This window comes from Aspergillus aculeatus, assembly GCF_001890905.1.
Source record: "Aspergillus aculeatus ATCC 16872 unplaced genomic scaffold ASPACscaffold_5, whole genome shotgun sequence".
Classification (NCBI taxonomy): Eukaryota; Fungi; Ascomycota; class Eurotiomycetes; order Eurotiales; family Aspergillaceae; genus Aspergillus; species Aspergillus aculeatus.
This window is the reverse complement of record NW_017962980.1, coordinates 663,917-686,278: the sequence shown is the minus strand read 5'-3', so window position 1 is coordinate 686,278 and position 22,362 is coordinate 663,917. Positions and strand designations below refer to the sequence as shown.

The 22,362-nt window shown below is 53.1% G+C and overlaps 6 protein-coding genes across 6 annotated transcripts; 1 reads left to right on the top strand and 5 right to left on the bottom strand.

The window, feature by feature from the left end:
* Window positions 1-96: 96 nt before the first annotated feature.
* Window positions 97-1,997, bottom strand: ASPACDRAFT_1879919 (putative nuclear envelope protein Brr6). Its single transcript, XM_020198185.1, has 2 exons — window positions 1,741-1,997; window positions 97-1,667 (listed from the first exon to the last, which is right to left on the bottom strand). The coding sequence occupies exons 1-2, from the start codon at window positions 1,853-1,855 to the stop codon at window positions 367-369; spliced, it is 1,416 nt and encodes a 471-aa protein (XP_020057699.1). The 5' UTR covers window positions 1,856-1,997; the 3' UTR covers window positions 97-366.
* Window positions 1,998-2,545: 548 nt separating this feature from the next.
* ASPACDRAFT_77132 (uncharacterized protein) lies at window positions 2,546-3,534 on the bottom strand. Its single transcript, XM_020204885.1, has 2 exons — window positions 3,273-3,534; window positions 2,546-3,212 (listed from the first exon to the last, which is right to left on the bottom strand). Exons 1-2 carry the CDS (start codon window positions 3,440-3,442, stop codon window positions 2,831-2,833), a joined length of 552 nt encoding a protein of 183 aa, XP_020057698.1. The 5' UTR covers window positions 3,443-3,534; the 3' UTR covers window positions 2,546-2,830.
* Window positions 3,535-5,095: 1,561 nt separating this feature from the next.
* On the bottom strand, window positions 5,096-6,642 carry cwc26 (putative cell cycle control protein (Cwf26); the record flags this gene model as incomplete). The annotated part of the gene is made up of 2 exons (XM_020202453.1): window positions 5,096-6,117; window positions 6,630-6,642. 2 exons carry the CDS (start codon window positions 6,640-6,642, stop codon window positions 5,096-5,098), a joined length of 1,035 nt encoding a protein of 344 aa, XP_020057697.1.
* Window positions 6,643-7,442: 800 nt separating this feature from the next.
* ASPACDRAFT_77130 (serine/threonine-protein kinase) lies at window positions 7,443-9,857 on the bottom strand. Its single transcript, XM_020204884.1, has 5 exons — window positions 9,618-9,857; window positions 8,669-9,459; window positions 8,530-8,614; window positions 8,246-8,474; window positions 7,443-8,192 (listed from the first exon to the last, which is right to left on the bottom strand). The coding sequence occupies exons 1-5, from the start codon at window positions 9,794-9,796 to the stop codon at window positions 7,755-7,757; spliced, it is 1,722 nt and encodes a 573-aa protein (XP_020057696.1). The 5' UTR covers window positions 9,797-9,857; the 3' UTR covers window positions 7,443-7,754.
* A 1,823-nt stretch (window positions 9,858-11,680) lies between these two features.
* On the top strand, window positions 11,681-13,341 carry ASPACDRAFT_116033 (metallophosphatase domain-containing protein). Its single transcript, XM_020195955.1, has one exon. It carries the CDS (start codon window positions 11,818-11,820, stop codon window positions 12,976-12,978), a length of 1,161 nt encoding a protein of 386 aa, XP_020057695.1. The 5' UTR covers window positions 11,681-11,817; the 3' UTR covers window positions 12,979-13,341.
* Window positions 13,342-13,349: 8 nt separating this feature from the next.
* On the bottom strand, window positions 13,350-15,522 carry ASPACDRAFT_116032 (L-lactate dehydrogenase (cytochrome)). Its single transcript, XM_020195954.1, has 3 exons — window positions 15,069-15,522; window positions 14,696-15,009; window positions 13,350-14,619 (listed from the first exon to the last, which is right to left on the bottom strand). Exons 1-3 carry the CDS (start codon window positions 15,169-15,171, stop codon window positions 13,540-13,542), a joined length of 1,497 nt encoding a protein of 498 aa, XP_020057694.1. The 5' UTR covers window positions 15,172-15,522; the 3' UTR covers window positions 13,350-13,539.
* Between the last annotated feature and the right edge of the window lie 6,840 nt (window positions 15,523-22,362).

Here is a 22,362-nt window from a genome sequence, read left to right as displayed (position 1 = left end):
CAATTTACTTCACCGGCGAAGCTGCTGGTGGCTTGAACGTTGACGTCATACAGCTGTCATTAGGTACTAAGTATGTGTAACATCCCAGTCAATGACCACAACCTTAGCGTTTATTCACCACTTTCTGAAGATTCAAATTATATTTGGATCATGGTTCAGAAACAAATCTGATATGTACACAATACCCTTATCCAAACTCCCAGGCCCAGCCGGGACACATGCACTGAACACCTAACCATATTGTTTTCCTACTGATAAAACAACTTGAACTCCGTTGCAACCAGCAAATGCGATATAAATGATAAACCAAAGATAACCACACAAGACCATCATGGAGAGGCTGAGGGTGATAGACTAATAAATAGCTCACAGCAATCGCTTGACTGGACTTGGGGTGCGTAGGCGGGAATTCCGGCTACGGCCCCGTTCGGTCGCAAATCCCTTTCCTTGCGGTTGTTCCAGAAGCAGGGGTGCATCCTGTTTTTCAAATCCGGAGACTGATCCCTGGCCCTGAGGGCCCATGTACCCGTAACCTGGGTCATGCTGGTAGGAGTATTGCGATTGAGCGATCGGCGGATGGTGCTGACCGGAGGCCTGTCTTGTGAAAGCTGGGGCGGGAGGAGAGTAATCATGTTGGTTGTAGCGGTTGCGGAAGGATCGGAAGGACCAGTTGCTGACGACGGTGACGGTCGAAATAGTAGCTAGGAAGAACAACTGAGATGATGTTAGCTGTGTAGCCAGGCAAGGGTGTAGGTGGATCCATACAATCGCTTTCCAACTGATCGGGTCAATGAAGCTGTTGATGATCACTGCCATCGTATGCGCCGACACTTTGGCACGGCCAACCTTGGCCGGGTCCCGATTCATGCATCGTTCCCAGTTCTCACACACAGTCTCCAGCGCTGGAAGACGATCGCCGCCGGCGCATCGATTGTCAACATAGCTCTTCGCACACGCCGCCATCTCCGCCAGAATAGTGTCCGACACCTCCTCGGCCGCCTGATCAAATTCAGCACGGATAGCAGAAACGAAGCCGAAAACCACGTAGACGGCTAGCGAGAATAAGGAAAGGTTCACCACCAACTGCGCCCACCACGAGAGAATGCTCGGGATATTCGGGTGCGCTTCCAGTAGGGCAAAGAAGTCGGAAAACGAAGCCAAACGCGATCCAGATTGGCCTTCAGGCTGTGTTTGGTCTTGCCGTGTCTTTGTACTCTCCAGGGGTCCTGCGTCCGGATTGTCACTCTCATCATCACTGTCCTCCTTCCTCAACTGTACATCTAGCGCCTTATCCCTGCGACGTCTCTTCTGAACACGTCGCGCCAGTGCGTTCGAGTAGTGGCTCACGCGAGGGATTTCTCCGCGGCCCGGGCTAGGTGCAAACCGACCGTACATGCTGTACAACGAGTTGCGGTGTCCTGACTTCGTAGGTTGATCGGGGGTGTCTTCGTTGTCGGCATGCTCGGGGGAAGACATGTTTTCGGCGCCGGATGAGAAGTCGACATCGAATTTGCGAGGGGTCATGAAAGCTGCGTGGCTGAAGGCGGGCTTAGGGGTGCCTGGTGGCTGCTGGGTTCTAGGTTGAGAGAAAAGGTAGGGTTGCGAATTCGGCTCTCGAAGGGCAGGTAGGGACTTTTTTCCAGGGGAATCGAAAATACTGTGAGGGCCTACTGGCATAGTTAGCTTTTAGCAAGCTCTCTCCATGCAAGTAACATGAACGATCAAAGTTGATAGACGCACGTTTCCTCTGGTTGTCATGCTTCATGCCGACCTGGTAAAAAGGCGACGTCACATCTCCGGGGGGTTTGGACTGCCACTCGAAGTCCATCGGACTTTCCGCCGTGCGCGGCTCCATCTTGTCGGAGAGAGAAAGTGGTAATCAGTATCAAGAAATAGGAAGGCAGGTGGTGGTGAGAATATAAGTTGGGGTCGTTTGAGGACGGTGAAGGGGTTGAGAGGGTCGGAGGGCGGCCAGATGCAGATGGACTTTTTTCCGATTCCTGGTTCCTTTTTTTTGTTTTGGTAAACAATCCAGACTCTCCGCCGAGCAACGCTTGGTGGCGACTACCCGCCTTAGACCCCGACAATAGGAAATCGTGTTTCTCTTTATGATAATTCTAATCACATGGATGTCAACTTGACAAAAAGTGCTTCGTGGTTGACAAGCTGCTACATACGAAGGGGCTGTAGGGCGGATTTCGACGTCGTGGTGATTGCATATGCAAGTCTGCAGGAGCGCGGTCGGGTGGGCTTGAGCTACTGACCGCCATCACCTTACATTTCTTCTACTATGGTCTCGATCCCTTGCCAGTCAAAATATTATCTCGTAACTTATCCATAAATACTATGTATGTCAATCAAATTAGACAACTGTATTGCAGGCGATCATAGCGACAATGCGGGTAGCCTCCACTTACTCGCCGCCAGCCCCTGCAATGGGTTGGTTAATCGCGACCACGTTGCACACTAAATCTTCCCCGCACTCCTCACTCTACACTCTATGCATCCATCTAATCAGAGCCATGAAGAGAATCAAAAATATATACGTGCTCTAATGTACTGTCTAAAGCCAGACTAAACTAATAAGCTAGGACCGAGCCTGATGATAATAACAATGTGCTGATTAAAAACCAGAAAAAGACCTCAGGCTTGCCCCAGCACGCCCATCAAGAGGAGTGAATACCAAGCACGGAGACATGATGCATGAATGATGATGATACAATCGACCGAAAGTTCAACGCAAAAGAATACACACCCGTTGTCGATTCCCAACTCCAATCCGGAAAGATCATCACGCTAGAAAAACAGTAAGAGAGTGTAGGACCAGGATTCAAGGATGGACGTGGTCCACCAGTTCGAAGTCATCATCATCCGCCAGATAACCGATAGCGGTCTCGCTCTCGCGAGAGATTATCTCATACGTCTTGATAATCTTCTCTGTTTCCTTGATCTCAAACTTCTCAACCGCCTTGCTCACGGCGTCTGAGAGTATAGTCTGCCCCGAAACGTCATAGTCGTGCAAGGAGCCATCCTTGTCCTCGAGCTCCTCTTGGATTCGAGTGACTGACCCCGGGGCGGCGACATCATCACCGGAAGAGTCGGACGGACCACTCTCGAGGGCCTCCCGGACATCGGCGCGAAGGGCAATCTTCGCATCGCTGGCCAGGTGGTTGGACTCTCTCTCGCGATCGAACCGCAGGGCACGTGTGAAGCTATCCCACCTCGGTCAGATTTGCACTAGACTAGGCAACCACGGGAGCTTGGGGCCTTACTTCATGCTATGGGTGATCGGCATCGCTGGGCGAGCGGGAGGAAGGGCGGACGAGAGGGGGTCAGGAACAGTACGAGCACGTCGACTACCGTAAGCCCATTTCGCCTTGTGGTCGTGAGCCCGCTTCGCCTCCTTATCCGCCCGACGCATATCAAGCAGGGATTCGGACATGACGGTCAACGGAGTTACACGCTGTCTGTCAAACGAAGTGGTATGATGAACGAGCTGTGACTGGGTCTGAGGAGACGTGTAGTACACGCTTCGGAGGAGGAATGAGTGGTTGCTTGGACGAGCTCCAAGTGATGGGGGTTGAGGAGTGAAGGGATATAAAGCCAGGGAAACAAGGCTGGCTGGCGTAAGGCGCGAGAAGGAAGGGTCCCGAGTCTGAGTAATGAACCACGAACCAAAGAAGTCCGATAAACAATGACCGTGGCTACAAGGCGTTCTTGGTCTGAGTCATAAAGAGACCCGGCTGGTTTCCAGTCATCAGCGATCCGGATATTGGTCAAGGCGGCAAATGGCGCAATCCAAGGGGGACGAACCTCACTGCAAGTGAGATGGAGGCGAAAGGAAAGTAGAGAAGGAAGTGACAACCTTGTGAGGAGGGGATGGGCTAGTAGTCATTCCCTGAAATGAGGGATGGGGGATGGAGGAGGGTTATGCTCTCAATAGCCCCCTGAAGGGTTACTACTATTGGTACCTTCGTAGTTAGTTCGTCGCAGTAAGTCAGATACGAAAATGGTAGCACGGGGTACAGGACAAAGACGGGGAGCTGATGGCCGGATGATAGGTCATCTGTTGAATATCATTCATTCTTTCTCTTTCTATTTATGAACAAGCACTTGGCAGCCTGCTTATTGACCATCTCCACAAAGGGTTTTTACTTTTTTGAGGCAAGACAAGATCGTTATCGGGAAAACCATGGGGGATAAAGTGAGCAAGGATGAGTGGCCAGCCTCTCCTGGATTGTTCGTTATCGCAGTTTGCCGATCCCCCGAGCGCCACTGCCCCAACCATGGTTTATCTTCCCCTCCATTGTTCCTTATCCCGAGGTTAAAGGAATTATTGAGAATTTTGAGACGTTTGGAACCAAAGATGGGCTGTCAATCCGATCCACTAAATCCAGGCACGTTGGCTTATCTGGACGTTTACTTGCTGAGGCATGGCATGATGATGATTGTCGCTTGTTGTTCTCCACGCAAGGATTCACAGTATAAGTACAGTATGTACAGTATATGCCAGTCCAGGCTCTGCGGTGGACGAATAAGGGAAACCGCCGTGCTCACGGGGAATGACCGAAACCCAGGTGATGACGCTTGTCAGCCACAGTTCTGGTGAACGTGATCCCATCAAGCGCATCAAGCGAGTCATCAGCTGCACGTCTTCCCTGTCGCTGATCGGAATTCCGTTAGCGCGGCCGGTGACTCGATGGCTGATCGTCTAATTAATGGCTGGGGAAGGAGTAAAGAAAGAGGAGTGGGAGGCTTAGAGGTCATGCCGGTGCCGGCACAGCCATGACATCAGCGAGTATGTCAAGTCAACTGGCAGGTTCGCAATTCCTCCACTCGCCGCCAACCTGCGACGGAGATACTTTGCATCAAACCGAACCGGATGTGATTATAACTCATATACTCATATACTCATAACTGCGAAGCGCCAGGAATATGCACAGAAACTCTTCCCAAATCACGTCGGGGTCCAAATCCGGTAATTATCAATGTCATCATGGCCTGTGTCCAGCACTGGATCCGTGTAACAGAAGTCATAGCAGAGTCATAGGTATCTAAACCACACACGCATACACACCACTCTTCAAAAAAGCAGTTACTCATCCATCTGCCATTCGTAATCCAACGCCTCCAACCTCCCCTTCCGATTCCTAGCCGCAAACCACTCCTTCTCGAACCCGTTACTCCTATCCACACCATCCCACCGATGACCCGGCCGGATCCCATAGCGATTCGGCTGGAACGCCCCTTTATACAAGGGCTTCCCCGTCACGCTGGTACCGGGCCCGGCGGTCTTGGTCAAGAACTGCGCGGCGGGGTCATTCCAGCGCTGGCGCGCCTTGAGCTCGTCGTTCAGCTCGTCGTCCTCGGCGGTTCGCGCCAGCGGCATCGCCTTGGCCTCCTGTAGCTGCTGCCGCCTCTCCTCGCGCTGCTGCCGCTGCACATCGCCCATGAGCGCCTCGCGCGCCTCTTCCTCCTTGAGCTTCTTCTCCTCCTCTGCCCGACGCGCCTCCGCCCGCTTCAGCGCCACATTGATGATCCGCCCGGAGGCATCACGGTAGATCGTCTCCTGCGCCTGCTCCCCAGCGGCCGCGGCGCTGCCCTTATACCGGGCCGCCTCCAGCTTCTTCCTCCGCTCCTGCGCCGCCACCATGGCCGCTGTATCCGCCGCCGTCTGCAGTCCCGCTCGCGCGCCGGACTCCATCCTCATCCCATCATAATCGTCTTCATCCTCATCTGCAACAACCGGCGCCTCGTCCTCGTCATCCCCGTCATCCCCTCCGCGCCCGGCCTTCCGTTCCGCCGCCGCCGACGCCAATATCGCATCCGCCGCATCCCTCTCCGCATCGGCATCCGCGCTGCCAATCGTCTTCCACCCGGATTTCTTCGCCCGCCGGAACTCCCCGCCGGCGCCCCCGCTGCGTGCGCCCGACACGATCGCCGGGTTATATTCGTCATCATCTACATCCCGGGCGCCGGAGGCGGCGCGGAGATCCGGCGGATCGTCATCGGCGATGATGAGGCCGGATTCTTCGGGTTTGGTGGTTTTCTTGCGTTTCTTCTTGGGGCGGTCGGTCGGCGCCGGGTCGGCGGTCAGGTAGTTTTTGGCGAGGTAGTCTGCTAGCGAGGAGGAGGGCATTGTAGTGTGTTTTATTTCGTGAAAGGTAGGTCTCAAAGACGTAGATAGATTGTAGGAACAAGTAGTGGATGTGTATAGACGTGGTTAAGGAGAGAAGGTAGAGCAAGGTAGTGTTTAGAAACTCGAAAGAGCAGTGTAAAGTACCGAGTGAACTCGGGAAAGCTCCCAGCCCAGTCTAAACTGGCAGCCCGGAGGATCAGTTCTGCCGGTAATCTATTGCGCCTCCGTAAAATACAATACCATGCTTTTCACCCTCCTCCACCATAACTTACAATGCATCTAGATCTATCAATGCAGCCGTCAGTCATAATCAATCCGCAAACCCCCCTCCCCCCTTGACCATAGAGCTCAGACACCTCCAGCCATCGCCACCTCACACCTCATACACATACATCCAGGCCACAAGAAAGATGCCCCGCTCCGACGAAGCAGAATGGTGGATCAACGCCGTCTACGAAGCGATCCAAGAAATCCCCCGCGGCCGAGTAACCTCCTACGGCCATATCGCCTGCCTCCTGGGATATCGTATGTATCACGCAGTGCTTAGTGCCTGTCTATCCCCTTCAGATCCTTAAAAAACCTAAGTTCTTGGTTCCTCCAAGTCTGTAGACACCCAACTAACTCAAGAGACGAAAATCAGCTAAACGCCCCCGCCAAGTAGGCGTAAGCCTCAAACATCTGCCCTCTGCGCCGTCGAATGCGGAGATAAATGCGGAGGGCGAGGTAGAGGCCGATGGCGAAGAAGAAGCAGAACCCGCCGTAACCCCATTCTTCCACTCCGGGAACGTCCCCTGGCAGCGTGTGATCAATTCCAAGGGGATGATCTCGCATCGGTATGTCTTCCCTTTAACCACTGTTGTCTCTGGACTGTATGCTTTCGTTTTTCGTGGTTTCTTTTTGCTGATGTTGTTCGGCGGGGGGGGGGCAGTGGGCCAGGAAGTGCAGAGCGGCAGGCTGAAGTGCTGCGAGCGGAGGGCGTGGAGGTGGAGGTGGATAGTATGGGGGAGTACTATGTGGATTTTGCGCGGTTTGGGTGGTTTCCTGACGTGTTGCCGAGTGAAGAAGGGTTGGAGTCGGATGAAGGAGATGGGGAGGGCGAGGGGGAGGAGGAGGAGGGAGAGGGACGTAGTGATAGTGATAGGAATAGAAATCGAAATGAGTGGCTTGTTTGATATTAATCCTACTCCTACTGCCTTCGGGATATAGATTTACTGTAGGTCTGTCTCAAATAGAGCAATATCTCGTAAGACTATGGCAAGCAGTCCTAGTAGTAAGGAAGTCGTCGGTCAAATAGACTTTCATAGTGTCTTTCATAGTGTGAGAGCAAGATGGACTTCTATACGGGTAGAATATTTGAAGCGAAGAGAATAAAGTGTAAAGAGGGTCTGTGGAGAAGACCGGCACAGTAGACGACCATGCAATCAATCATGTGTAGGGCAATCATAAACATCCAGTCAAACGGGCCAGTAAGGAACCAAAAAATATAGAATATAAAAGATCCGCCTCTCGAAATCATACCAAAGGAAACTCGTCGCCGGACTCCGCGATGCACACAGATATCACGGGTCCTCTCTCATTCCTAACTTCCTTTTCGTGGGTCTTTTCCTCTTCCCTTTTATCTCCGTTTAACCTCGGTCGCCCATCCGTCAATCCCCTCGCCTCGACTCCCAGGGGGTATGCCCAGGTCTACCGCCTCCATGCCGAGCGTGTCCTTCATCCATTCATGGGCAGCCATACCGCCAGCGTTGGCTCGTCTTTCGGGAGAGACTTCGAGCATCGGAAGGAGGAACTCGCTGATGCGCAAGCTCTCCTCCACGCTGAAGTGATACTTCTCCCGTAGCACGTCAGGGAGTGCCCAGTGGCGCAAGCGGTGGATGTTGCGCAACTCTCCCTTGCGGTTGAAAATTTCCTGGGACCACTTCCCCGATAGGCAGAGAGACTTGGGGAACGGGCCCAGCAGCTCGATGATTTGTGCAATGTGGTCGTCATCTTTGCCGTACTTGGTGCCTGATTGCGGGTCGAACAAGTAGTCGCCTGTTATTAATTCGAAGACCTGTTGTACGGTCAGAGGACAGACGCAGTAGCCGGGATGTACCTGCAACTCACCATGCATGCCATACTCCAAATGTCTGTACTAGCTCCCCACTTGGATCCTAGAATGACCTCAGGCGAACGGTATTGTCGCGTCTGGATGTCGTTCGTGAAATGATGCCCAACCCAGCACGCATTGCCCAGATCGGCAATCTTCACGGAAATGATATCACAATCCAGCTCATCACTCGGGGTGGAAGACTTGTCGAGCGAGATGCCCGATACCTCTCGTTCCAAGAGATCACTAACACCAATTAGTACATGATTTTTGACCTTCGTTCCATCGGGAGTAGACATACGCAGTCTTTTCTCTTTGTTTCTGTTTCTCATCTTCATCCTTGATGCCTAATAACTCTTTCATGGACGCAGCCCTCGAATTAGCCTCTGTCACTTGCGATTAGCGATTTCTGAGGCCCAGAAATCTTCTCTTGAACATACCTGACGGGTCGTTCACCATCTGGCTGAGACTGCTGTGGGAATTTTGTGAACTGTGTTTAAACTCGAAACTCGTGTTGAGGGGACTGGGCAACGGTTGGCTTCCAGTGATCAGAGTGCGGCGCCGCCGCCGGCCGTTGCGGTTGTCCTCCTTCTGCTCCTTCTTGGCCTCCTCCTTGACATATGTTTTTACGATCTGCTCCACGTCGCCGATCTCGATCAGCACGTTCTCCGGCTTCAGATCGGTGTGAATGATTCCGCATTCCCGGTGCAAGTAGTCCAGACCCAGCAGCACTTGCTTCGTAATCTGTTTGACGAGCGGCATGGGAATGCCGCGATGATTCCATCGCTTGATCAATCCAAGCAAATTTTCCCCCAGCACCTCAAACACCATGCAGACGTGGACCCCATTGGGACCCTTGTGCTCGAAAGAGTCGAGCAGACTGACTACATGTTTGCGACCAGGGTGGGATGGCTTCGCTTGGACGATGCGATTCAGCAGCTTGATCTCGTCGATCGCGGTTTCGGTATAATGAGCGGCGGAGCGAACGACCTTCAGGGCGACGTGCTTGCCGGTCGTCGTATCGCGGGACAGCCAGACTGTCGAAAAGTGACCCCACCCGAGCTTGCGCACGACCACGTATCGACCATTGTTGTAGGTTTCTCCGACGCTGACCGGATGGTAACCGCCCTTGCAGTAATCTTCCGAGTCTTCCTCCTCAGCGGTGGTCTCCAGTTCTTCGCCGGAGGAAGAGGAGGATGAGCGCGATGGCGGGGCGCCGTATGCGGGATTCCTGCCAGACATGGCGGTTAGAGGATTTTAGGAGAGGAAAAAGCGGGCTGGGAAAGTGGGCGGAGCAGAAAAACAAGAAATTAGGCAATCAGATGGGATGGACCCGAACTCATGGACACGATGGAGAATGGGGGGGGAGAGACGGGCGAAAGACCATACCCCTCAGTAGTGGTAGTCGCTTGGTCGACAGGCGCACCGGGTTCGTTGGTGACGATCGGCTTTAAGTCGGTCCCTTTTCTTCTCTTCTTACCGCCATTGCCATTAGCAGCGGCCGCAGCGACACTAGCCATCTGCTTTCCCTTATTGATAACGGCTTTGGTGATTTCAACCCCGTCCATGGTGATGTTACAAAAGAACGAGTAACGACGGGGTGGATATCGGGGGGGTTGAAAATGACGGAGGCGAAAGTTTTGGGGAGGGGAGGAGGAAGAGGAGGGAGGGGGGGGCAAAGAGAGAAAAGATAGATAGGCCGGAGGTTGGGGGTGTGGATGGCGGGCGTTCAACTTGGTAGCGCGGAGTCCAGTCAGTCAGTCAGTCCATTCAGTACCTGTAGTTGGTGGGTGTGGCCGGCAGCGGCAAGCGGGCGGAGAGGATACAGTAAGGTAGGTAGTAGTAGGTAAGGTAGGTAAGAAAGAGGTAGCTCAGGAACTTACTGGGTAGAGAGTGTTGGGTTCTGCGAATCTGAGGGGTCGTCTTTTGGTTTGGGTTTGGGTTCAGCAGCGCCCGCAATGGGCTGTAAGAAAATATGAGCTGTAAGCAATCGATGAATCAACAGGGCGCACTTCACAGTCTATGAACCAGATTAGTCGCAAGGAATTTCTTTAACTAGGCGATGGGATAGTGCAGAATGCAATGCATGAACATGGAAATCAAAGCCTAATATTTCTCCAGGCGAAGAGTAGTAACTAGGAAGACGAGGGATGATGCACCGGAGTTATGACGCAAACGATATAGACGGATCGATGCAACAACCACCAACCACCATCCGATGTGAGCCTCGTTTCCACCACTCTAGACCTTCTCGGAGAATAACGCGCTTCAAGCAAGGGAGAAACTGAAGAAGCGAACAATAGACAGGAAAAATGGAGTGTCGATGGTAGAGATCAACCAGGAATGTCCGCAAGCGTAGGTGCGGGAAGGAGTAGTTGAGTTATGAGGACGAGAAAGAGGACGAGAGAGCACGCACGCGAAGCAACACAGTGTTAGTTGAAAGGTTGACAACCACCATTAGCATTCAGGTGGCAAATCAATAGATTTTCTCAGTTGGGCCTGAATGGGCAAGAAATCAGTCCATTGCGAAGAAGAGATCATATCATAATCAGATCCCAGGAGAGAAGCAAACCTGCTTGCTTGTACAGTACATGGAATTCTAGAACATGCGCTGTTGGCGTGGCAGTCGTCGTATCTATAGATGGCGTTACTGGACAAGAGGGGCACAGACATTACTTACTATGTATTGTGGAACTTAGTCTGTTTATACCCATGAGCTGGACCCAGGAAGAGTCAAACAGAGTACGAATAGTCGAGTTAATTAATAAGTATTATGGTGAGATACTGATTGGTCTTATTCGTGTTGCATGCAGAGAAAAGCTTCTAGCTTTGAATCCGGGGTTCTACAGTAAGAATCTACCACAAACTATTCATCCATACAACCATCCTTCCCCGCTACGACTTGTTCCATACACAATATAGAGGGCTACTACATGCTACCAGGCTGTTACACAAGATATAATTTAACACCTCCCCAGCCATATCCGAGGATCCCGCCCGTTGGCACCCGATCGATCTAGGCTTAATGTCACTCAATGCTGGCGGAGTCTATGATTCAACTAACGGATCGGCCCATGCGGGTACATGTCTGAGATATGATTGTGCTCTGAATCACTCATTCAGCCCCAGACTGTCTAGCATTGTATGTGTTTGTTCTGTCTCAGTCAGGTGCATGAAACGGTACTCGACAAGGGAGTCCGCTAGGATCTCTTATGCACCGTATTATAGAAAGTACCTGGAAACCTGAATCCTGAGGCATCACAGGTTGCATCGGGGAAAATCAAGGCAGAGCCAATCATGGCGGGCACGAGGGCCAACCAATTGCCCCACCTCCGCAAAGACTCGGCCTGAGGTTACGTAGGCCGAGGAACCCCAGGCATCGACTCAGTCGGGTCATTGAAGCCTCAGGCCGGCCAAGCACATGGAAACCGCCCAAGCTTCCAACGACTCCATCCGATTACACGATTACTTGCAGGAAAGGCTGAGACAACAACAACCATGGACTAGTTAACTTACCCATGTACTCATCTTGAATGCACCTCATCTTGGCTCACTCTACCCACCTACACTCCCTCATCTACCTCCAACCATGTCCTCCCCCTTCAACCCCCGTCCATTTACCGACTACATCATCTTCTCTCCTCTAGCCGCCTTCATCTACCCCGTGCACCACCTCCTCAATCGACTCCGTGGACCACCACGACTACCACCCCCGAACGCTCGTCCGATCCGCGTCGTCTGCATCTCCGATACCCACACACTGGAATGGGCCGACATCCCCGATGGCGACCTCCTCATCCACGCCGGGGATCTGAGCAACGACGGCTCGGTGCGCGAGATCCAACAAGCCGTGAACTGGCTGCGCCGTCTGCCGCATGCCCATAAAGTCGTCATCTGCGGCAACCACGACAGTTACTTCGACGTGCGGTCGCGCCGCGCGGAAGACCGCGACGACGCATCGACGCTATCCTCGTTCGCGACCGTCTCCTCCTCGACCGCCTCCCTCCGCTCCCTCCCCTCCGACGATCTCGACCGCATCGACTGGGGCGACATCCACTACCTCCAACACAGCTCAATCACCCTAACCTTCCCCGCTACCTCTCCCTCCCCTCCTTTACCATCATCATCATCATCAACCACAAACCAAACCATCCCCCTCCTCCACGCCCAAAGTAACAACCACCGCCCACGCACGCTAACCCTCTACGGCGCCCCGCAAATCCCCGCCATCGCGCCCCTGGGCCCCGAACACGCCTTCACCTACCCCCCGCAGCACGACGCCTGGGCCGGTACCGTGCCGACTTCCACCGACATCCTGATCACCCACACCCCGCCAGCCGCGCACCTGGACCTCTCCCCGATCTTCTCGACGGGGTGCCCCGCCCTCCTAGCCGAGGCGTGGCGCGTGCGCCCCGCGCTGCACGTTTTCGGTCACATCCACGCCGCCTACGGCCTGGAGCGCTGCTACTACGACGAGGCGCAGCGCGCGTGGGAGCGCCTCTGCGCGGCCCGCCGCCCGCGTGCCCGGCTGTCGCGCTTCCGGGCCATCGTCACCGGCGGGATCCGGGATCTGCTGGATGTAGCGGGGTGGGTGGACGCTGCGCGCGTGGTCGTCTACGGCATGCTGGGCATCGTCTGGGCGAAGGTCTGGGGCGGCGAGAATGCTGGCTGCGGGTGGATGGTCAACGCGGCGGCCATGTATCGCGATGAGGGGGTGTTGAGGAATAAACCGCAGGTTGTGGTTCTGTGAGGCGGTTTCTTGGGGGGGGGGAGTCGACGGAGGACTCCATGCTGTGTGTTGTGATTCGGGAAGATTCTAGGTGAGATGGAAGATGGACCATAAGGGGGTTAGGATTGGGGCTGATATCGGGACTGTATATAATTTGGTTGGTTTGCATGTGGCAGGCAGCCAGGGGGGAAGCGGTTCGGTATACAGGAGCAGTGAGTGGTCATGGTCATGAACAGGATGGGTGCCAGCGTATCTGCTACTTGCCAGTCATTTTTTTCAACAAAAGCGCTGCATCGGGTGCATTAGGCGTTAACATTAATATTTACAGATGAATTACTCCAATGGAAGGATCCGTGGCTATACTAATTGCTACAAGAGATACAGAATAAGATCCAGTGATGTCATCATATATTGTATATATGCATAGGCAGGAAAGTCATCCGGCCATGTGTTTTATAATCCGATCGGATGAAAGTCTAACAACAGGGTATAAAAGGAACATGTATATAAAAAGAGGCAGAGACAGGCCGTTGCAGAAACCGAGATGAGAAAGCAGAGTTGAGCCAGAAGAGAAGCAAAGCCCTACAATTTGGCCTTCTCGCTGAACCGCGGCGCGACGAGTGGATCATACGCCCCAGCGGAAAGCGTGTCGGAAGGCACGACGGCATTGTGGCCGCCGACCAGGCCACGGACATCCAGCAGACTAGGGTTCAGGTCCTCGATCTTGTTAGCGCCGATCAGACGCATGTTCATCTCCATCTCGTCTTTGAGCAGCTGCATGGCGCGCTCGACGCCGGGCTGGCCATAGGCGGACATGGCGAAGAGGAAGGGGCGGCCGATACCGACGCCCTTGGCGCCGAGGCAGAGGGCCTTGAGCATATCGGTGGCGCGACGGATGCCGCCGTCGACGTAAACCTCGATGCGATCCTGCCAGCCGCGCTGGCGCAGGGCGGGCATGACCTCAGCGAGGAGCTCGACGGCGGACGGGGCGAACTCGAGCTGGCGGCCGCCGTGGTTGGAGAGGACGACGCCCTGGACGCCGGCCTCGACAGCGCGGAGCACGTCCTCGACGCACTGCACGCCCTTGAGCACGATGGGCATGCGCGTGATGGACTGGAACCAGGGGATGTCCTTCCACGAGAGCGCGGGGTCGATGAACGAGGAGATGGCGCGCGCCGCGCCCTGCGACCGGTCCACGCTGTCGCCGCCCGACGCCTGCACACTCGATCCCACGTCCGAGAATTTGGACCGCATGTCCTTCTCGCGCCGGCCCAGCTGCGGCGCGTCCACCGTGATGAACAGCCCCTTACACCCGCGCGCCTCCGCGTGCTGCACGATCCGCTTGGTGATCGCCCGGTCCTTGTTCACGTACAGTTGCAGCCACTGCACCTGCTCGCCCTGCCGCGCGTCCACGATCTCGTCGAACGAGCACGACGCCAGCGTCGGGATCATCTGGATCACGTCGTGCGTGTGCGCCGACCGCGTGAAGATCACCTCCCCCTCCGGGTGGCCCAGCTTGCCCAGCGCCGTCGCCGTCACGTAGAACGGCGCCGACACCTTGGTGCCCAGCATCGTTGTCGAGAAGTCGACGTGCTCCACATCCACCAGGATCCGAGGGCGGAACCAGATTTTGTGGAACGCGGAGTGGTTCTCGCGCATGGTCTGGAGATTCGGGGCGAATTAGCGAATGTTTCTCGACATTTTTTTTCGCGTCTGGGTTCAGCGCAGGGAGGCTTACAATTTCATCGTCCGCACCACTGGAGTAGTACGCCCAGGCAGTCTTCTTCATCACGTTGCGTGCAACCGCCTCAAAGTCCATCAGGTTGTAGCACGCTGCCAGCGGGGGCATGCGCTTGATGCGCTCCTGGCGTTCCTCCTCCTCCGGGTCGGCGACCTTCTCTTCTTGCTCGACTGTCGACATGTCGACCTCGCCCAGGTGCTTGGACTGGTCGAGGAACTTGTCCAGCGTATCCGGGGGGTGGATAGGGTCGAACTCCTCGGTCGCATCCTTGCCGGCATACTTCAAAATGATCTTCTGGCCACCGGGGTGTTCTGCGGTGGTGTTAGAGGCGACGGAAGCTGGTAAAAACACACAATATTGAAAATCTCACCAGGCAGGAATTCCGTCACATCGTACGCTTTTCCGTGGACAATGACCCAGCACGAGTCTTTGGAGTTGTGCTGGGCGACATCAGCGCCGGTGAGTTTCGTCATTGCGGCGATGGGTATGTGGTATGAGGGGAAGGGAGAGGGTTAACGAGGTAGAGACGGATAATTGAGGTTTGGAAAGTGGTAGGAAGGAAGAAAGAATAAGTTAAAAAGAAGGATTGAGGATTGAGAGGTGAAGAAGGCCAAGGGAATGATTCGCCCGAGAAGCACGGGGTTATGGAAGAACGTCACGGCGGACAGACAGATATGAGTTGTGGAGGTGACGGACTGGGGAAATGATCCTCGGGATAATGTCCAGCGAGCCTATTGAACGCCGACACTGGCCGGTGGGAAATCGACGAGCAATCGTTGGTCAACCCACTGCAAGACGACCCGGGGGTTGCCAGCGCAATTCGGGCGACGGGCTCTTCTCGGCCGACTTATCGATCCTCATTCATCCTCGGCTTTTCTCATTCGAGATTGTCTGCTTGACGCCTCCATAGCGGCATAGCCACAGCTGAACTTAAACTCCAGGTTCCTTGTTTTGCGAGTGTCTAATGGTAACTTATTTCATAGTACGATCATAGTTAAATCGGATAACTCGACTCTTGGGCTACTATGTAGGATATGAGTACGTGGGGTGTCTTCAATGTACGGGTTGTTCGGGGGTCCGGTCGATCCTCCGTGGCCGAAAAGGGCAATATCAGATTTGATCCACACTAGGCCGAGATCATCTGGAAATTATGATTCCATCCAAGGCTGGCTGTAGAGAAATTTTATATATGGCGAATGGCTGGTGCAATGAGGTGCTCACTCAATCTCATGTGGGAGTGTTGATTGCTCGATAAATACAGACATGTCTTCCAAGATCATCTTAATCGCTCTCTCACGACGAGGACCCCGCCACGTCAGCCAAATATCTTCGTTATGCTTAATTGTCTTACCATAAAATTCATTGCACTAGACCCATGATGTGACTGCTAGTATTAGCCATACGCAATCTGCTGTACCCAGCTAGCGGCAGTGGGTTTTACAACGAGCTTGGTTCAACTGGTACATGTATATATCTTACAGCTGAATAGTGTCTGGACTGCACTTTGTATAACTGGTTATTTAGCATTGTTGAACTTCATTTCACCATATGTCTAGGCTATTCTAGTGAACGGAATGTGTTTCTACTGTGGATAATCATAGAACAAAGTCCATGTCGGCACACACCGTACAGTACATCCTTTGCTACGTCCTCCGTGCCCGTCCTAGGCCCGCTCCCATCGTTCTTCATCTCACCAGGCCCACAGACAGCACCCCTGAATGAAACACTAATTGCTGACTTTTGGAGCTCAACCTTTGGAGCGACAGTCCGGATACGGCCTCGATAATGTCCTCCCGAACAACCCGAATTTGCTCGACTACAGTGGGCCGTTTCTCCTGCCTCCAAGTTGGGCCATCCCCTCCCGAGTCACTATACTTCCCCGTCGGCCGCTTCTGATGTGGCAAAGGCTTCTTATCTATCCCAGAGTCGGAGAGTCTTGGCGGAGAGGCGACAGCTGGTGCCAGGAGAAGATTTTTTTCGCATCAACGGCCGGCGGCCGGCTAAGTGATGAAAAAATTGCAACGGAGTGACATGGCTTGAGCTACGCTCAGTTTGCCGTTGAATGGCATAACGCGCTTTGGAAGAATGTGAATGCTGAGCTGCACTACATTACCACATCCGGCCGGCTTGAATACAAGCAGTGGCGAGCAGACCCCAGATATCAACTTCACTCGCTTGAAGCTTGTTCCTGCGGCGGGTATGAAAATCTGAAGTAAACAGACGGCGATCTTGAGGGTTCTCTTGCTTCTCTTCTTCAGGGCCTAGATCGAGCACAAGTCGCTGCATTGGGCCGGGTCGATGTCGCGTGCCGAGCTTAAAGGAGACCAGGGGCGCATGTATACGGACGGTGTTGTGACAGGGATAGGGAGCATGTCGGTTAGCGCGACATTAGCAGTATCTGGCTGCGTCGGAGCTCAAAGCAACGGAGGCTGGTGAGGGCGGCTTTAGCGGGAACGGTCAAATTATAGTATGGCACAATCGGAGTGCAGTATAAAGGTGGATTTGCCCTGGTACTCCAACTGAGCCAGGTCGTGCAGCAGATGAGATAACTCAAGTCTTGCCAAGAGCTTTCTGGTTTGATGGCTCAGGATTCGTGGCTGACTGCATGTAAACGGAATGGTCTGTCAGCTGCATCTTTCACATTGACTGCCGCTGTAAAGGTGCCGAGAAAGTTAGGCACACGCTCTGTAGACGATGTCTGTTTTCAGATTGTATGAAAAATATCGATCAGCATACAACACAATGCGGGCGCAGATTTGTGACGTCTATGGCTGTGCTTGGACCCTGAAAGAGAACCTGAGAGTAAAGAATACTCAATCTCCATCACAAACTGCTGCATGGTCGAGCCTTATGCAATAACTTTCCATTAGGTGGATATTTATCCGAGATATTGGATCATGAACAGGTCACTTTTGATAGGCCTTGAATTTGCGAGGCCAAGCTTTTCAAGTGTCTGCAGCACAGCGCAAATCGATACTTGGCATCGGAAGTATATCTGAGCGAGCATGGATCTGTAGCGCGTGGCAGCGCAGCATTTGCCCCTCGCTCACCCAGGGACGGTCTTATCACCAGCTCGAAGCCATGGTGATATGTCGCTCAGGAAGAAGCAAATTCTAGCGGATTGTCTTTGGTTATGACATGGGCAAGATGTTGTGAGAACCTGTCGCTTGCTGGGAACTTCATCGCTCGCGGGAATCGTCCGGAGGATGACAACCGCAGCGGGAAAGACATTATCCTAACCACTTTGGTCTCGGAGTCCGGAGCCAGGAGATGTGGAGAGCTAACTGACGAGTACTTCGGGCCCCCGGACAGATTTTTCTTTTTCCCTTTGGAGAATGAGGGGGGAAGGAGATGGCCCCCCATGTGCCCCAGAAAATCTCTTGCCGGCCGTCTCCGGAGATGACGACTCTCGCCCGGGAAGCAACCAAGTCTGAACGTAGGTGGGGCTCTGACCACACAGCGACGGAGGTACGTATACCCAAACAGCTTGCCCGACGGCGTTAGTTGCCATGTTGGGGCCGAATGGTGAGAAGAAGGTCGTCATACTCTCGTGTGATAGTGGAAAATGCCGGTAGCTAGCGATGACTTCGGCAAAGGCTGCCAGGATTCCATTGCGCGCCAGGATTGAGCTAAGACGCCGAAGCGAGTTCATGCTGCTATGCATGGGACATCCAGGAAAGCCGGAGATGATTGCGGATTCCCAGGGATGGTCTGAAAGGGCAGGTTATCCGATGCAATGATATTTTGTCATTTTGTGGGATACGTACTCCACGTCGTTGGCCACATGGGTTGGTCGACTTGAGTTGTCTGCCTCAGGCTTTGCCCAGGATATACCTCTTCCCCGCACCAAAACTGTATTAGACTCATGAAAGATAGATCAGGCGTAGGAAGTCCATGAAGTCATTGGATGTTCTATGAGAAGATGACCGTCTAAATGGTAGACAGGCTTTTCGGCTGTAGTCTCAACAGAAACGCGTCCGAGCACTTTGACGTTGGATGAGAACCGCAGAATATAGCTCCATGATTTTTAAGGTGGTATGGAAAGTCTGTGCGCTTGTCATAATTATATGACGGATTATCAAGGACAGGGAAAGCATCCATCACGCGCAGATTGATGATGCATACAAGTAGCCAAGGCAGGCAGGATCATTGACCAGGTGTTCAGAAATGACAAGCGCCACACCTATCGCTGTCCACACGTGACTTTGAGGTCGCCAGAATATTGCTAGCAGAGGAATCGGCGTCTTGTCTTCCGGATCAGTGATTGGTACATGTTTCCATCGCTCTCGCTGAGAGTCCTAGTAGGCCGATTGAGACGCGGACGAAGGCACAATAGCTCCGAAGTAGGGGTTTCCCGCTGAGACATGAAAGGCCAAAAATTCAACCCTCCCGCTTCGTTCCGGTGATACATCAGTCACATCAGAGAATATTTAGTATTTAAGCGACTTCCGAAAAAACTCTATGCTATGAACTATGAAGGTGCTTTAGCACGGCACGGCACGCTGGACTGGGAAGCACATAAAGTCCAGGTGCAGCGATCGCCGAGTCTATTTGCTGCTAGTGGTGACACAAGATTCTATAGATCGCGGAAATCGACATTCCGAATGATATCTTCACATCGTATCCGGTAATTCCGAACCGACCTGCCGGGACAGACAGCACTTGCTTTAAGAGGAAGAAAGGGGGCGTAGCAGCGCATAACGGCATACCCAAGGGGGCAAATGGACAGAGCCCTCGTTGCCGTCGATAAGCAAGGGCAGCAGCTCGTAGTGCCACCGGCATACGGTATCGGGTGTCACGCATGGGATACATGCAGATGCGATAAACAAAATGTGATGCTGCTACACAATCATATTTGGACGTAGGTCTTACAGGAATGTGCCCAAGAATAAGCAAGTTGAATAAACAACTTCAAGAAACCGAGAAATAACGCCGAGCCAAACAAAATGAACAAATAGCTTTGTCGAAGCTGTTGCTTACATAACCCGCAAATCCGATCTTTCTTTGTTTACAGCTGTCAGGTACGCACGGATCATGCAGTAGGGAACAGGCTTCAGTGCCACAACTCTAGGCTGCTATACTTTTATTGCTTCCTGGTTGCAGTTGATGACTTGCAAAGCACAACGGATACTATGAGCTTCACTGCTATGGAGTCTGAGTATCGATTGACGAAAGAAGAGCTGGTGCTTAGAAGCGTCGCCCTTGACTGGGTTGACAGTTTTGGCATGGAGGTTCTAGAACTGGGGAGTCTGCATGTGAAGCGCTCCCCGAAACTGCCTTCAGTTCTGTCCAGATCCCATTCTGTTCACGTCGCACAAGCTGAGGGTGCTTTGAGATCCCCTGATTGGCCCAAATTGGACTCCACGATCCTATATTCTTCTTCTTTTGCGTGTCCTCGTGACTCGAAGCTCCGAGAGCTCCGGCATCCAGACCGAGATGGCCTCTGGCACTCGGCACGCCGGTGCCGGGTCCGCTGGTCGGTATAAGAAGCATCGGGCTCCCGATCTCTCTACCCCTGGACATACGAGCTCGTGCGCAGCGCAGTGCTATATAAAGCTATGCATCGAGAGCTCCAGCTCAGTCATGACCTCGTCCACGAGGTTCTCGTCAGATGCAGCATGGTCTGCAAGTTACCTCAATTTTCGACTCAACCCAAGTGTTAACTCACCGCCATCCCGTGGTCGACAATCAACCGCCAACCAACTAATTACTCATTTCGCTAGGATGCAGCTTGGCTAGCGAGGGGCCGGATATTTACCATCCATTATTATTCGATCGAAGTGTGTGGTTTCGCTTGGGACGACCGGCAAGCTATGACTTTCTCTTACACATTATCGGCTCTATTCAGTCCACTTGTGTCCGCCAATGATGGGTTGATCATGCAACGGTGACCTCTTACGTGAAACGGTGTAAGTTATGCGAAATGAAAATTTTCGCACTTGTCGGGCGGGTCGAATCTCCTGAAGCGTCGACATTCTCAAGACTCGAATTCCCGTTCCGTTGTTCCATCCCGAATCTTTGTCGCAGCCAAGCCCGACCGTGTGCAGTCGGTTTCAACCCTCGGGCCGTCTCCGTCGAGATCTCAACCAGTCAGTCAACTTCAAAATTCGAACTGAATCTCGGAAACAAGTCGGATGAAGGCCGATGGCCTCACCGCAACACCCCGTTGTATGAGTTTTCTTCAGACGTAGAGGATGATGCACCCACTCGGGCAGTGTTAGCCCAGAAAAGCTATCGTGCTTTCCGTCCACTGAGCATGACATGGATACTGATGCCTGAGACGGCGCGGACATCTGATACCTGCCTAATGCGGTGATCATTACTTGAACTGTATCATCTCAATGCTAGCGAACGCAGCATGGGGCCAAGTCTCGTGCAGGCAACAATTATCATCTACCAATTCTCACGATCAGAAAAGAAATCAACCCGATTATCGTCGATGTCGTCACCTCTCGGCTGTCGCGTGTCTTATTTTCGCTATGACCATTTCTTTTACCCGGACCGCTCTATGCCAAACTGCTTCGTTGGTAGCTACACCGTTGCTCTTCGAGTCAGTACAGAGGCTGGTCAGACACTTATTTGAGTGGACTTCGACACGTTCGTTCATGTCGATCTTTGCTACATGAGTCTGCCCGTCAAATGTCGGAAGACTAGCGCGGAAGATGCTGCTTCGAAGAATCGAAAGTCTCCTTTCCTGGAAGGATAAGAATTTCCCCGACAAGAGTTAATGGGGCCATGGGCAGGAATTGGACTTGAGGGACAGAGGTCAGATTGTCTTGCTCAGCAAAACCAAGCTGTTCTATTGGCGCAGATTCAGGAACTGACTGACTGGCAATTTCATTGACCAATGGATCGCATTCGTTGGGTACAAGAAGACGAAGCATTCAAATGACGATTGGCGGCAGGTGCGCGTTGTTTTAGTCCCCGACTTCCCCCCACTTGATCTGCCCAAAAAGGTTGGATCTTCCCCACAAGCTTTTCCCCCACTCCGTCTCTTGCCGAGACGAAGGCTTGGGAGTTTGGTCGACATCTCGTACACCAAGGCCAAACAAGCATAGTGTTCTTTTGTTCTTTTTTGCTTGGTCTTCGCTTTTATGGCCAATGCGGCCACAAAAACGCCATTGACGTAATGGCGAGATGACAAGTAGATCGAGCTCGTCATGATCACCACCAACCTTGCGGCACGAGACAAGCATGTCATCCTTCGACCATTAGGGCATAGGCTAAGCTCTGCTAAGCAACCCGGCACGCATGGGTTCCGAACGAAAAGTGCTGATTCATTGCTTGTCAGCGCCGAGGGGTGGAATCCAGAGAATCACCCGGATTTGCTTAGTGTCAGTGGGGGCTTCGAGGTACAGCAGCCAGGCAGATCGCAGCAGACACACGTCGACTTTATCGCAAGCTTGGCAGTCTCATGACTACAGAATGTCTGACTGGGTCGTCGATTAATTTTTCCGCCGACTTTCGGGGGTACCTGGACGGGCCAACGGCCTTCCCGATCATGAGTCTCTTCCGGTTCCGAGTGGAACTGCGGACATGGAGAGCCTCGGACACTCTTCAAAGTCCAAATGGCGGGTAAGGTGTCTAAAGTTGAGAATCTAAATCCTAGTAGGTGTACCTCGCAAAGTAGACAGAAGTACGAAAACCACGGGTTGAGAAGGCTG